This window comes from Magnolia sinica, chromosome 6 (genome assembly GCF_029962835.1).
Source record: "Magnolia sinica isolate HGM2019 chromosome 6, MsV1, whole genome shotgun sequence".
Taxonomy (NCBI): Eukaryota; Viridiplantae; Streptophyta; class Magnoliopsida; order Magnoliales; family Magnoliaceae; genus Magnolia; species Magnolia sinica.
In genome coordinates, this window is record NC_080578.1 from 44008612 (window position 1) to 44023217 (window position 14606).

General features: G+C 41.6%; 2 protein-coding genes across 5 annotated transcripts in view; both read left to right on the forward strand.

Annotated features, from left to right (window-relative positions):
- Nucleotides 1-4874: 4874 nt before the first annotated feature.
- Nucleotides 4875-14606, forward strand: part of LOC131248716 (uncharacterized) — a 38766-nt gene continuing 29034 nt past the window's right edge. The window contains exons 1-2 of one of the 3 annotated variants that reach the window (XM_058249132.1): nt 4875-5058; nt 5211-5692. In XM_058249132.1, coding sequence (XP_058105115.1) covers nt 5349-5692 — 344 coding nt within the window. In that variant the 5' untranslated portion in view covers nt 4875-5058; nt 5211-5348. The remainder of the gene's footprint in view (nt 5059-5210; nt 5693-14606) is intronic. The other 2 variants (XM_058249131.1, XM_058249133.1) reach the window with 2 other exon arrangements.
- On the forward strand, nt 7966-8766 carry LOC131248717 (uncharacterized). 2 transcript variants are annotated; one of them, XR_009172369.1, is made up of 2 exons: nt 7966-8438; nt 8633-8766. XR_009172369.1 is itself a non-coding variant. In XM_058249134.1 (2 exons), exons 1-2 carry the CDS (start codon nt 8042-8044, stop codon nt 8668-8670), a joined length of 336 nt encoding a protein of 111 aa, XP_058105117.1. In that variant the 5' UTR covers nt 7972-8041; the 3' UTR covers nt 8671-8761. The 2 variants fall into 2 exon arrangements, 1 of the variants encoding a protein (XP_058105117.1); XM_058249134.1 differs by having other exon boundaries at nt 7972-8339; nt 8633-8761.

Consider the following 14606-nt stretch of genomic DNA (forward strand, 5'->3'; position numbering starts at 1 on the left):
GGGCGGCATGGATTATACACATACATCAATGTGGGCCCATATGGTCGGGGTTTGCATGGGTTGTAGTTGTCATGTTATATGAGTCGTGGTTGTCATGTTATATGGATCATGGTTTTCATGTGTTCACTTCCTTTACTACCTATCCAATGATACCATAGCCTAAGGCCCACATGAGGTAATTCGATCCATCCACATTGTCGGCCAGGTCACCGTGGGTTCAAAAAGTCCTGACTTGGGCAATGTCCGCTTCTAAAAATATCACAGTGAGCTTGTAAAGTTTCAACAGTCATTGTTATTTTCTATTATGTGGCCCACACGAGCACTGGATCAGGCTGATATTTGGGCCCTAATCCTAAAATGACATAGCAAAAGGGATGGGTGGCATGAATTATACACATACATCAATGTGGGCCTCGATGTATGGTCAAATTCTCGAGTCATGATTGTAATGCAGTACGAGTCGTGGTTGTAATGTAAGACCCGTATCCCAACCTGTACCGTTCCGTAGACTTCCGCGATCTTCCCGGTCGAATTTTGGTAACCTTCGACCCTTGACCGGTATTTACGCGCGACCCTGCGTCACATGCCGTCAACCCGAGTCGACTCAATGCAAGACTTGTACCCCTGTGACCGCGCCATCGCCGCGGTTCCGATGCCGCATCTCACGCGCCGAGACGATACCCGAACCAAGAGATGTTGGCTCGCGTTCAGTTCGAGAAAAAATACCCCGCATTTGCAAACCCAAGAGAAGATTTCAAATCATGCCCATCAATCGCATTAATTACACCTCATGTCAAGTATACATCACCCCATCCCTAAGCAACCCCTAAAGTCAACACTCTCTTACACAAAGTACACCCATCACTCACTTCACCCATCACCCCATCACTCACCCATCTCTCTCTCTCTTACAACCACTCTCTCTCATCTCTCTCTCCCTCACTCTCCAAGCAACCCACGTCCAAGCTTCCATGAGAGAGAGCATGTGTGGCCCACTTCCTATCTCCCATCCCCACCCTCCAAAACCAATCTCGACCGTTGAATCTCAACCGTTGGAATGTGTTGATAGAAGAAGAAATCCAAGAAGATCAAAGGTAGGTGTTTCATCATATCGGTTTTTGACTTAGGGCCCACTTGAAATGGGACTCATTTGATGTATGCGTTGTATTTTGAGGGACCCATAGTGGCGGGGTCCCTCCCATCTCCACCGTCCCCTTTTTCTCTCGCCTTCTCTCTCTCTCTCCATTGTGATGGGTGTGGCCCACTAGATCCACACCATTCAGACAGTTTCGATGTCGCTGGATAGTTTGGACGGTGCTGTGAAGGCCACACCATGATGTATGTTTTGATCCATTCGTCCAGCTATGGACCCACCATCACGATATATGAATTTTATCCTGTCCGTCCATCATCAGGACATGGACCCCAATATGCTGTATCTGTCCACCCAAACCGTTCATTTGCTTGGTCCCATGCAGCAGGCAGTTGCTGCTGCCCTGGACGCCAGCAAGCACCGTGGATCCACCATGATTTCCATATTTTATCTAACCGCCCATCCGCAGCACACAACTGCTGAGTAGACGTCACTGAGCTCTAAGGGTCCCACCAGCGGGTATGTGTTATATCTAGCCATCCTGATGTGGGCCCACCCTGCACGTGTCACACGTGCAGGTGGTGGGACGCACATTAATGTATTGTTTCATTTACACCGTCAAAGGTGCTTGACGTTGCTGAGGACCCCACCATGACGCATGTGTTTTATCCCCTACGTCCATCCATTTGGCAAGCTCATCTTGAGGCTTGGGACAGAAAATGAAGTAGATCTAATGATCAGGTGGGCCACACCGCGGAAAAACAGTGTAGGGAGTGAAAGTTCATCGTTGAAACCATGGGACCCACCTTCTGCTGGGAGCATATTGGTTGGTTTACCACACCGGCTATATAGCTGGTGTATTGACGTCACCAAACTCTGAAGGCCCCACCATGTCTGGTATATCATCCAGACCGTCCGTAGTTATGGGTCGTAGTTATCACGTTATATGGGTCATAGTTCTCATGTTATATAGGTCGTGATTCTCATTTTAGGGCCAAGGCCTATAAAATGAAAACTACGATTGATATAACATAACAACCACAACACTTATCTCATGACAACCATGACTCATATATCATGAAAACTACAACCCATGACAGCTACGACCCATGACAACTACGACCCTTACCGTATTACAACCACCTGATGTGACTTATGCTATTATATAGATATTGTTTGCATGACTATGGCATGACTTGTAATAACTTGGTGACTACATGGGATAAACATACATAAGATCCTTATTGTCCATCAGATGAAACGATCTATTTACACCGTGGATACTAAATTTGATTCAAATATAAATCTTAAATGGACCATAACATAGAGAATGAAGTAGAATTTTGAGTAAAATTTTCAATCTTAATTGTTTCCCATGGAATAGCCCACCTGACCATTGAATCATTCTCATCTTTGGGTCTCAATCTAAATATAAGGTGAGGCATCTAACAGATGGTGTGGATCTTATCCTCATGAAGTTATACCGTACAAAGTTAGAAAAGTAATGTGCCCATCCATACCTAAGCTAGCCTGACGTTTTTCGAATATGAGATGACTATCGATAGACTACAGGAGTAGGAAATGCAGGTTATATGGGTCGTGGTTGTTATATTATATGGGATGTGGTTGTCATGTTCTATGGGTTGTGGTTTATGGTGAGGGTTGTAGTTGACATGGGTTGTGGTTGTCATGTTATATGGGTCGTGGTTGTCATGGGTCGTAGTTGTCACGTTATATAGGTCGTGATTCTCATGTGATATGGGTCGCGGTTGTTATATGTTCACTTCATTTATTACTTAATGAAAGGATAGCCATCAGTACAATAACCTAAGGCCCATAATGGGGGTGATCTGTTCTGTTTACCTTGTCCGCTTGCTCGTTGTGGGCCTAAAAAGTTCTGACTTGGGCAGTGTCCACTTCTAACAAACATCACGGTGAGCTTGGAAAGTTTTAACAGTGGGTTCTATTGTCACCATTATTTTCTATTATGTGATCCACACGAGCTCTGGATAAGGCTGATAATTGGGCTCTATCCCTAAAATGACATAACAAAAAGGATGCACAACATGGATTATACACATACATCAATATGGGCCCCACTAGTTTGGTCCTTGTCTACGCGTAAAAAAGGATTCCTTATACATTACTTTTTGGCATTAAATATGACTTAACTTCTTATTTCCTAAAAAACCGTATAACTACTAAAATAAAGATAAGGGCATTTTAATCTAAATAATTTAGATAAGCTTGTTAGAAATCCACCCTCAGAATATTTGAAAGGTCGGATCTCGTTAGGAAATTTGACTGTACATCAAGGCCAGTATAGCCAATTTTCCTGAAATAAAATAGGAGAAGAAAAGAAGCATCTGAGTGTCCTTTGCTAAAAGTCCACGGTGGCTTAAAGAATGTTATTCTGCTTTTTCGAGCGAGCAAGTCTGGGATTTGAAAAATCTATTTTAGCCCCCCAGTTGGATGGTTAGGATTATCATAATCCATGCCACTTTTGCACCATGGCCCATTCTTTAGGGTGCCCTCAGATTTCTACGGTGGAATTTACCGGACGCGGATTGCGTACTACCCCCACCGGGATAATTAGAGACGGGCGGTCCTGTCAGGAGCTGTGGGGCCTACCATCATGTATATGTTTTATTCACACTGCACATCAATTTTGATAGGTCGCTTTAGGGCATGAGCCCAAAAATAGGCGGATCGAAGGCTCAAGTGGACCAAACCACCTGAAGCAGTGGGGATTGAAAGCCTACCGTTGAAATTTTTTTTGAAACGACAGAAGTTTTGGATCAATCTGAGATGTATGTTTTCCCTTCGTCCACATCTAAGTGAGCTTATGCACGGGACGGTGGTCCTTAGGAAGTTTTCAACTATTGGAGTTCAATTCCAACTACTTCATGTGGTGTGGTCCACTCTAGCCTTTGATCTATTTCCTTCTTTGTTCATACCCTAAAAAGATCTGTTAAAATAAACGGACGGCATGGATAAAAGATATACATCACGGTGGGACCCACAGAACCCCGACGGAACCGTTCGTCTCTACCTTGGTCCTGGGGGGTAATAGCCAATCGGCGTCCCGATTTACGGTGCGTAAAATCCTTTTCCGCTCGGCGGGAAAAGATCCCGTCCCTATCTGCCACCTTCTACTGTTACATGAACGAGTAGACAGTAAATCAGGACCGTCTGTAAAGTAAGTTCCGTCTTAAAGATGTAACATCAATCAGTCAGTGCAATTCAATCGTAGATTTCTTTCACCTATCTGCTTTTAGTTTCAACCATTAGATTTTTTAATTTTTTTAATTTTTCGTTCTATTTGAAAGCCGATAATAAGACACTTTGAAACATTCCATTTGTAAATTTTTTTAACCGTGGACCTTCATTAAAAAATAGACTATCATCTAAAAGTTCAAATCAACCATCAAAATTGAGGATGTACCATATTACGGTGAGACGAGACTGTCATGTCTTTCTCAGTATGCCTTTCAGCATTAAAAATCGCCACGTGTCACACATCCATAGTCCGCCGTACCTACATATGAGGGTCCCAATGATCAGATCTGCCCATGTTCTGTTGCCTATGCTCTACAGAAACTGTTGGAAAATTACAATAAACGGATGATTGCAGCTCGTATTTAATTATAAATATCAAAGGTTATGATCATCAAGGAAACATAATTTCGAGGAAACAGCAAATTCATGGTTGTAAAGTGAACATGGACAGTTAAAACCGTCGGATATCTAAGCATGTGGGTACCATGGGCAGCGACAGACGCTGGATTATGAGTCGCGACAGAGGAAAAACCCAGAAAAGAGGATAAAGAGACGCCGACCGCGACTCGCTAAAACTCGGCGCCGATTTCAACGCCAAATGTTTCTATCAAAACCGCGGCAAGAGAAGATGGGAAGACGATCTTCGCGTTAAAACGAAAAAGAAAAGAAAAGAGAAGAAAAGCTTGGTGCGTATTGCGCTACATCTTAGTATCTCTTTCTTCTTTCCTTTTTTTTTTTTTCCATGTGATAACTTCACGTATCTGCCGATTTTGTGATTTTCGCAGTTGATGTTATTCCATTTCTAGGTCAGTGATTTGAAAATTCTGTTTTTTTTGAGGTTTTGCTGTTTTCGCCTTTTGTTAAATCCGGCTTTCATTTCTACGCGGAAGTTTCAGAGCTGAGAGTTCGGGTATTTTGGATTTCGATGATATAACAAATTTCAATTTGCGACTGTAGTGGCAATACTGTAAATATAATGCAGAATGATGGGCCGGAAGGGAAAGGTGCTTTGGATAGAGAATCCGTCGTTTGCTCTGACATCGAGAAGCAGGAGAATTCATCGCGGGAGGAGGATGGATGTGCGAGCTCAAGTGGGGAATCTGTTGATAAAGATGTGTCGGCAGTGGCAGTGGCATCGATCGCCATCGTGATCTCCCGTGCGGATGCGTGCGATCAGTCCTCGGCAGTTTTGGATGTGATGGGGAATGGTAGCAAGCTTACGGGCGGGCTGGAGAAGGATGGGAGGGCTGATGGAGTGGCGGCGATGGCTCCCAAGAAAGGGTTTTTAGTGAGAATCGAAAGTTATCACGAACAATGCAGGTATGTTCTGTAGTATTATTTGTTTATTTTTGGTTCTTTTGTTGGTTTCTGGATTGGAATTGCATTGGTGTTGATGAAGGTTCTTGTTGTTGGATTCTTTGGTATGGCAATTGCTGTGCTCTTACTATTGTTCTTGATTGAGGTGTTGTGTTGTCGTTGTTGTTGGTTTTTTTGTTTTTTGTTTTTTTTGTTACAAAAATCAGATTGGTTGTTTGGTTGATTATTTATTGGATTGAATTTTACCTGATTGTAAATACCACCATGCTCCACAGTTGATGTCCATGCTGGCCCACTTTGTGGCTCATTCTGGCCTCTTTTCCAGGTAGCCCTTGTTGGAATATTCGGTTGAATCAAATAGACTATTTAAAATTGAAACCCAAAAAGAAAATAAAACTGAGATAGAAGACTTATAGAGTTGAGTTCAGGTGTGACGTGAGTCACTCGGCTTGAAATTGAATTTGCTCGCCTTGGACAACGTACCAAGTGCAACAGGTTTCCAGAGCAATTGACCTCCAAGATACGACTATGACCTGGTCTCAATGGTGCACTCACTGTATGCGGGCTCGAACCACTTGCAGTTTAACCTGAAAGTGCTGAGTTAACTCAGTGACGAACTCAGCAACCAACTCGTAAACTAGAAAAGGAACAAAATGAGTTTTTCACAGGAAAGCATTTTTTTTTTTAATAATTAAAACGCAATGGAAGTCCTTATATAGACTTCGGAGTGGTGCATTAAGCACCATTTCAAAAGGGTTTGGTCCGTTGGATTTAAACCCAACATGTGCAACCAACCGACCAGTCACATCTCTCTATTTCAAAATGAAAAGGCGCAAGTGCGAGTACACTGTCGCATGAGTACACCCGCGGCCGGCCTAGTGCACATGAGCACACGCACATGCACTCGCACTTGGCTCGGCGCATGCATGTGTGGTCATTGACATACATTAGAGTTATTAGCATAGGCGCACCCCCCCTTGGGATCAAATTCACATGCCCCTTGAATGTGGCTCAATTCCCAAGGCAAAAGCCCATCTTATATACAAGAAAACTTTCTTGGGCAAATCCGATGTGGAACTAAACTCACAACTCAAAAGCAACATAAATTTCAATTTTGGAGGGAAATCGAAATATTTGAAATTCTCCCCATTTTTTTCAAAAAAATTTGAAACAAAATACAACAACCCTTTCTACATTGAGATTGTTAGTAGGATAGACAACAAACCTACCATATATTGTTGTACTATATATTGCTGTAATTAAGGGCTGTAATTAGGGGATATAGATGCTGTAATTAGGGGATATAAATGCTGCTGTTATGCTGTAATTAAGGGCTGTAATTAGGGGATATAGATGCTGCTGTTATGCTGTAATTAAGGGCTGTAATTCGGAGATATAGATGCTGCTGTTATGCTGTAATTAAGGGCTGTAATTAGGGGATATAGAGGTTGCTGTTATGCTGTAATTAAGGGATATATTGTAAGTAGGGAAAATGATTTCTATATAAGAAAAGGACTACTCGATTGAGGGTCATTGAGCAAATCTGACATGGTATCAGAGCCACTCTCTACAACCTTATCTTTAGTCCAATCTTCGTGGTTCTAGGCTCTGGTTTTCTGGTTTCTTGGGTGCGGGTTTTGGTTTGCAGTTTTTTTTGGTGCATTTCGAGAGATTCTAGTTATGGCTAACAACTTCAACTCAGAAGTCTTTCAAACTCGGTTTACAGGGAAGAATTATGCTGCCTGAGAGTTTCAGTTTCAACTTTTTGTCATGGAAAAGGAGTTGTAGGGTCATGTTGATGGGAGTGATCCAGTGCCTACCGATCCTACGACGTTGGTTCAATGGAAGGTGAAAGATGCTCGCGTGATGACTTGGATTCTTGGGTCTATTGATCCACCGCTTATACTCAATCTAAGGCCGCACAAGACGGCTAAATCGATGAGGGAGTACTTGAAAAAGGTCTATCATCACGATCATTCCGTCCGGCGATTTCAGTTGGAAACTGATCTTGCTTCCTATTTCGAAGGTACACTCTCTATTCAGGAATATTTCTGTGGTTTTCAGAATCTTTGGGTTGAGTTTTCTGACATTGTATATGCCGACATGTCGACCGAGTCCCTCTCTGCTGTTCAAGCAGTTCATGAAGTTAGCAAAAGAGACCGGTTTTTAATGAAACTAAGGCCAGAATTCGAGTTTATTCGCTCCAACCTGATGCATAGGGATCCTTCACCATCTCTTTACGTGTGTTTTGGAGCACTTCTTCGAGAGGAACAACGTCTTCTTACTCAATCTTTGCTTCCACAAGAGAATGCTGTCGCATACGCTGCTCAAGGCAAATGGAGGGTTCTAGTCATGCGTACAGTTCAGTGCTACAGTTGCAAAGATTATGAGCATATTGCTGCCCATTGTGCTAAAAAGTTCTGCAACTACTGTAAACAGAAGGGGCACATCATCAAAGAATGCCCAACACGTCCTCAAAACCGACCCATGAATGCTTATCATGCTACTGCTACTGGCCACACTTTAGATGGGGTAACCAGCACTCAAAATCTTACTTCAGTGTCATCTTCCACTGCTGCTACACCTGCCCTTACACCAGAAATGGTGCAGCAAATGATTGTATCGGCATTTTCCGCTTTAGGGCTGCAAGGTAAGGGTACTATACGTACTATACCCTCTCAATCTTAGCTTGTTGACTCCGCTGCATCCAATCACATGACCAGTTCTCCTGATATGCTTAGCAATGTTCGTAAGTACACTGGTTTTTCTAATATTCAAGTTGCTAATGGCCATCGTTTACCAATTACTGGGGTTGGTGATATCGCACCATCACTTACTAATATTTTTGTATCACCTGGGCTTTCTACGAGTCTTATCTCGGTTGGACAATTAGTGGATGATAATTACAATGTTCAGTTTTCTCGTGATGGTTGTCATGTGCAGGATCCGGTGTCGGGGAGGACAATAGCGAAGGGGCCTAAAGTTGGGAGACTGTTTCCATTATACTTTTCCATTCCTAGTATCATTTCTTTGGCTTGTACTACTGTCTCCAATAATTGTGAAGTATGGCACAAACGCTTAGGCCATCCAAATAATGTAGTTTTATCTCATTTGCTAAATTCTGGTTCGTTGGGAAAAAAAGATTCTTTTTTGCCTCATGCTTTGTCTTTTGATTGTTTTACGTGTAAAATCGGAAAAAGTAAGATTCTTCCCTTCCCTTCTTCCGGGAGTAGGGTAAAGAATTGCTTTGACCTTGTTCATAGTGATGTATGGGGCATTACTCCTGTCATTTCTCATGCTCATTATAAATATTTTGTGACATTCATAGATGACCATAGTCGGCATACTTGGGTATATTTTCTGCGCTATAAGTCTGAAGTCTTTGCTGTTTTCAAATCGTTTCTAGCATATGTTGAGAATCAATTTACCACTAGCATTAAGACTTTACGATCTGATTCTGGTGGAGAATATGTCTCATGAATTTCTTGAGTTTCTTCGTTACAAAGGAATTGTTTCTCACCGCTCGTGTCCTTATATTCCTCAACAGAATGGCGTGGCTGAGCGCAAAAATCGACATTTGTTAGATGTTGCTAGGACCTTGTTACTTGCATCTTCTGTTCCTCCTAAATTTTGGGTTGAAGCTTTAGCTACAGCAGTATACTTGATTAATAGGTTGCCTTCTAAAGTGCTAAATTTTGACTCTCCATTCTATCGTCTGTATAAACAATACCCTAGTTTTCTTGACTTACACACTTTTGGCTGTGTCTGTTTTGTGCATCTACCTCCGCATCAACGTCACAAACTCTCTGCGCAATTTGTGAAATGTGTCTTTATGAGATATAACTTATCTCAAAAAGGATTTGTGTGCTATGATGCTTTTTCCAATAAATTTCATATATCTCGTAATATCGTTTTCTTTGAGCATCAATATTTCTTTCCTAGTTCTATTAGATCATCTCCCGCAGTTTCTGTTCTTCCTCACTTTGATGATTTGATGTGCCCTCCTGAACGTTTCAAGCCTGGTTTTGTGTATGAACGCCGTCGACCAACTCTACCCCTTCCTGAGTCTGATCTGCCACCTGATCCTGTTTTGCACCCTCCTCGACGATCTGGCCGTACTTCTCATCAACCGGATAGGTATGATTTCCCTCATACCTCCTTCACGGCTACCTTATCAACTGTGTCGATTCCTAATTTCTACTCACAAGCTGATAAACATGAGTGTTGGAGAAAGGCTATGCAGGAAGAACTTCAAGCTCTTTAAGAAAATCAGACTTGGGACATGGTCCCTTGTCCTTCTCATGTCAAGCTAATTGGGTGTAAGTGGGTTTTTTCTGTGAAACTTCGGCCTGATGGATCTGTGGACCGTTATAAGGCTCATTTAGTTGCCCTTGGTAACCGCCAGGATTATGGGGTTGACTATGAGGAGACCTTTGCTCTTGTCGCTAAAATGATAACTGTGCGTACTATTATTGCCATCGCAGCCTCTCAGGGATGGTCCCTTTGCTAGATGGATGTGAAGAACGCATTTCTTCACGGTGATTTATAGGAAGATGTTTACATGACCCCTCCTCCTGGCCTCTGCTCGTCATCAACGTCAAATGTGTGTAAGCTGAAGCGCTCTCTGTATGGTTTGAAACAGGCTCCCCGGGCTTGGTTTGATAAGTTCCGGGCTACCTTACTTTACCTTACTTCGATTTTCTTTCATCCAAAGCCAGTATGATTCTTCGTTGTTTCTTCGAACGACTTCTATTGGTATCATTCTTCTTTTAGTTTATGTCGACGACATTGTCATCACTGGGACTGATTCTGCCCTCATTTATCAACTCAAGCAAAATCTTCATGATTCATTCCATATGAAGGATTTTGGTCCTCTCCGGTATTTCCTCGGTTTGGAAGTTCAGTCCGATTCCTCCAGAGTTTTCCTGCATCAGCATAAATACACGGTGGACTTGATTTCCTTGTCTGGTTGGCAGGACTCCTCTTCAGTGGATACCCCTTTGGAAGTGAATGTTAAGTATCGACGTGAGGATGGGGATCTCCTTCTTGATCCCATGGTGTTTCGACAGTTAGTTGGTAGTCTCAATTATCTCACTATTATACGGCTTGACATCTCCTTTGCTGTCCAGCAAGTCAGTCAATTTCTACAATCTCCTCACCACCTTCATCTTGCCGCAGTCCGCCGAATTATTTGATATCTCCGGGGTTCCTCTCACCGTGGCTTGTTCTTCTCTACTGGTACTCCTCTTCGCCTTGTGGCTTTTAGTGATGCTGATTGGGCAGGATGTCCTGATACTCGCCGGTCTGTCACCGGGTGGTGTATGTTTCTTGGTGATTCACTTATCTCCTGGAAGAGTAAGAAACAGGATCGTGTTTCCAAATCTTCGACCGAGTTCAAGTACCGTGCCATGTTGGCAGCTTGCTCGGAGATTATGTGGCTCCGTGGCTTACTTGCTGAAATAGTTTTTCCTCAGTCTACTCCCACTCCTCTTCATGCTGATAATACGAGTGCTATTTAGATCGCTACCAATCCCGTCTATCATGAGCGTACCAAACATATTGAGGTGGACTACCATTCTATTCGGGAAGCTGTTGATACTCGGGTTATCTCTCTTCCACATGTCTCAAGCGATCTTCAGATAGCGGACGTCTTCACCAAAGCTATGAGACGACTACGTCATCAATTTCTTGTTGGCAAATTGATGCTTCTTGGTCGACCAGCATCGATTTGAGGGGGGATGTTAGTAGGATAGACAACAAACCTACCATATATTGTTGTACCATATATTGCTGTAATTAAGGGCTGTAATTAGGGGATATAGATGCTGTAATTAGGAGATATAGATACTGTTGTTATGCTGTAATTAAGGGTTGTAATTAGGGGATATAGATGCTGTAATTTGGGGATATAGATGCTGCTGTAATTAGGGATATTATGCTGTAATTAGGGGATATAGATGCTGCTGTTATGCTGTAATTAGGGGATATAGATGCTGCTGTTATGCTGTAATTAAGGGCTGTAATTAGGGGATATAGATGCTGCTGTTATGCTGTAATTAAGGGATATATTGTAAGTAGGGAAAATGATTTTTATATAAGAAAAGGACTACTCGATTGAGGGTCACTGAGCAAATCTGACAGAGATGTCATGGCGATTTCACTTTGGTTGGTCTAAGCAGCCCTTTTCAATCTACAATGGCATGTCCACTGCACTATGGTTGTCCAAGTAGTCCTTTCCACATCTAGGTGGCTTTCACTCTGGCCTAGGTTGCGCTTTCCATAGGTCACCCCTTCCATGACTTGAACCTAGCCAATATGCTAAAAGCCCTAGGAGTAATAAAACGTGTCTCGCTAGGCCCTTAAACTGGATTGAAACAGTCTATATAAGAATCTCCTCTTGATAGTGTCCCTCAAATGTAATGTGATTGCGATTTGGAGCAGCTGACCAATTATTTACACCTCATTTTCAGGTTATCGGACCAATTGGTGCAATTAATTTTGATGGTGCATCCAAACACACCTTAAAATATTAGGTGATGGGTTGACTAAGTGTAAAAGATGTTTAGCACATTGAAATGATAACAGATGATCTTTTACTTTTTACCGTTTGGATGGGGATAAAACATTTGGAATGGAGATGTTTCTATTAAGGTTGCATTTGAAATGGAGATGTTTCTATTAAGGTTGCATTTGGATGCACTCATGCACTCATAATGGCTGTAGATTCTTTGTTTGGAATCATAATCCTCATGAGAACATGATTGATTATCCAACTCATAACGATTCATCTAAGAGGCTCACATATTGGTGAATCATAGTAATTGATCAAATCTCCACTAGGACCGTAGGTCCTTTCAAGTCTACGGATAAGCGCAACAAGCATAGGAAGTGCAAGCTAATATTAGTCAGTTAAATCCATCTTGACTTCCTAGATCTAGTCAATGTATATACATGCACACACCTACACACGTGTGGGGACAATGTCCCATGATAGAGCCTCACTATACGCACAACAGTCACACCATGTATAGTGGCCCATGGATTAAGTTATCCTGACTTCTCCGCTTGCATTCTAGGTCTATGAAGAACTGAACAAGTTAGGCATCATGATGTATTTTACATAAAACTTCTCCTACTTGATTCCCTAGGGATATAAATACCTTGATGGAGTCTCCCAATGAATCCATCCTAATCACATCCATTCCATGTATACACAAAAACCATGAGCAATAAACAAAGTATTAATGAAGAAAGTATATATGATTTATTGGACTAGAAGGGCATATTTTCCAATAATCTCCCACTTATACTTTAGGTCCAATATGATACAAATCCAACTCCTATTGCATTAACATGCCTAAAGAAATCTTTGTTTGGTAGTCCCTTCATAAAGGGATCAGCTAGGTTATCACCAGTGGTAACCTTTGCAACTGAGATCTCTTGATCATGCACATACTGCTTAAAAAAGATGACATTTCCTCAAAATATGTTGCCCCCTTGTAGTTTTTGGGTTCATTGGCCTGAATTATGACAACAATATTATCACGGTAAAGTATAATAGGTGTATCCATGGAGGGAACAACATGTAGTTTCATAAGGAACTTCCTGAGCCAAACTACCTCTTTGCTACCATTGTACTCGTAACATATTCTACTTCCATGGAGTCAACAGTACACTTCACACTCCTCCAAGACACTGCTCCACCTTCCAAAGTGAAAACATAACTCGAAGTGATCGATAATCATCTTTATCTGACTGAAAAGATATATCAGTATAACCGACAGTTGACAACTTCTCAGCAGTAAAAACCAGAATGTCATTTGAGTTATTTTCAAATATTTCAAAATAGTCTTTACAACTATCTACTGTTCTAAACCAGGATCACTTTGATTGTTAACAATACTTACTGCACGACATATGTTAGGCCGTGTGCATTACATAACGTACATCAAGCTTTCAAATGCAGACACATATGATATTCTTTGTATCTTGTTATTTTCTTCATGATTTTTAAGACACTAGTTCCTAGATAAGACAACACTGTGCTTACAAGGCACCTCTTTCTTTGTTGAATCAAGCATGGAGAACCTTTCTAAGATTTAATGAATGTAGGCGGATTGGGATAGCCCAATTATTCTAGCATTTCTATCTTTGTAAATCCATATGCTTAACATGCAATATCAAACAGTTTGGCAAGCCAAACTTCTGTAGAGGTAAGCATCTCAACATCATCACCAATTATGAAGATATCATCCACATAGAGAAGAAGAAACACAATCTTACTCCCACTCACCTTAAGATGTATACAAGGTTCCTCTGAATTCTGAATGAAATTAAAGGCTTTTATGGCCTCATCGAATCTGCGATTCCAGCTGTGAGTTATTTGCTGCAATCCATAGATTGACTTCTGCAGTTTGTAAACTTTCTTTTTTTAACCTAATGGTGTGAAGCCTGCTGGCTAATATATGTATATATCCTCATTGAGGACACCATTAAAGAGAAGCTGTCTTCATATCCATTTGCTAGATATCATAATCATAATGATCAGCCAAGGCTAATAGAATCCTAATGAGTTTCAGTATAACTGTTGCAAAAAAAGTCATGTCATAACTTTTTATATGTAATCTTTTTCCACTAGCCTAGCCTTAAAGGCTTCCAACCTTTTCATCCACACCAATTTTCTTCTTGTAGTTCCAATAGGCTTGGTATTCTCAGGGAGATTTTTTAGGGTCCACACATCATTGGTACACATGGAATCCATCATAGATTTCATTACCTTCTTCCAATTATTGGCTTTGGCATTCGTAATAGCTTCGGTGTAAGACATTGGATCCAAATTTGGTTGAGCAGATTCCATACAATAGAGGTCTTCTATATGTAAGTAGTCTAATTGTCTACTTGAAGCTCTCCTGGTGTG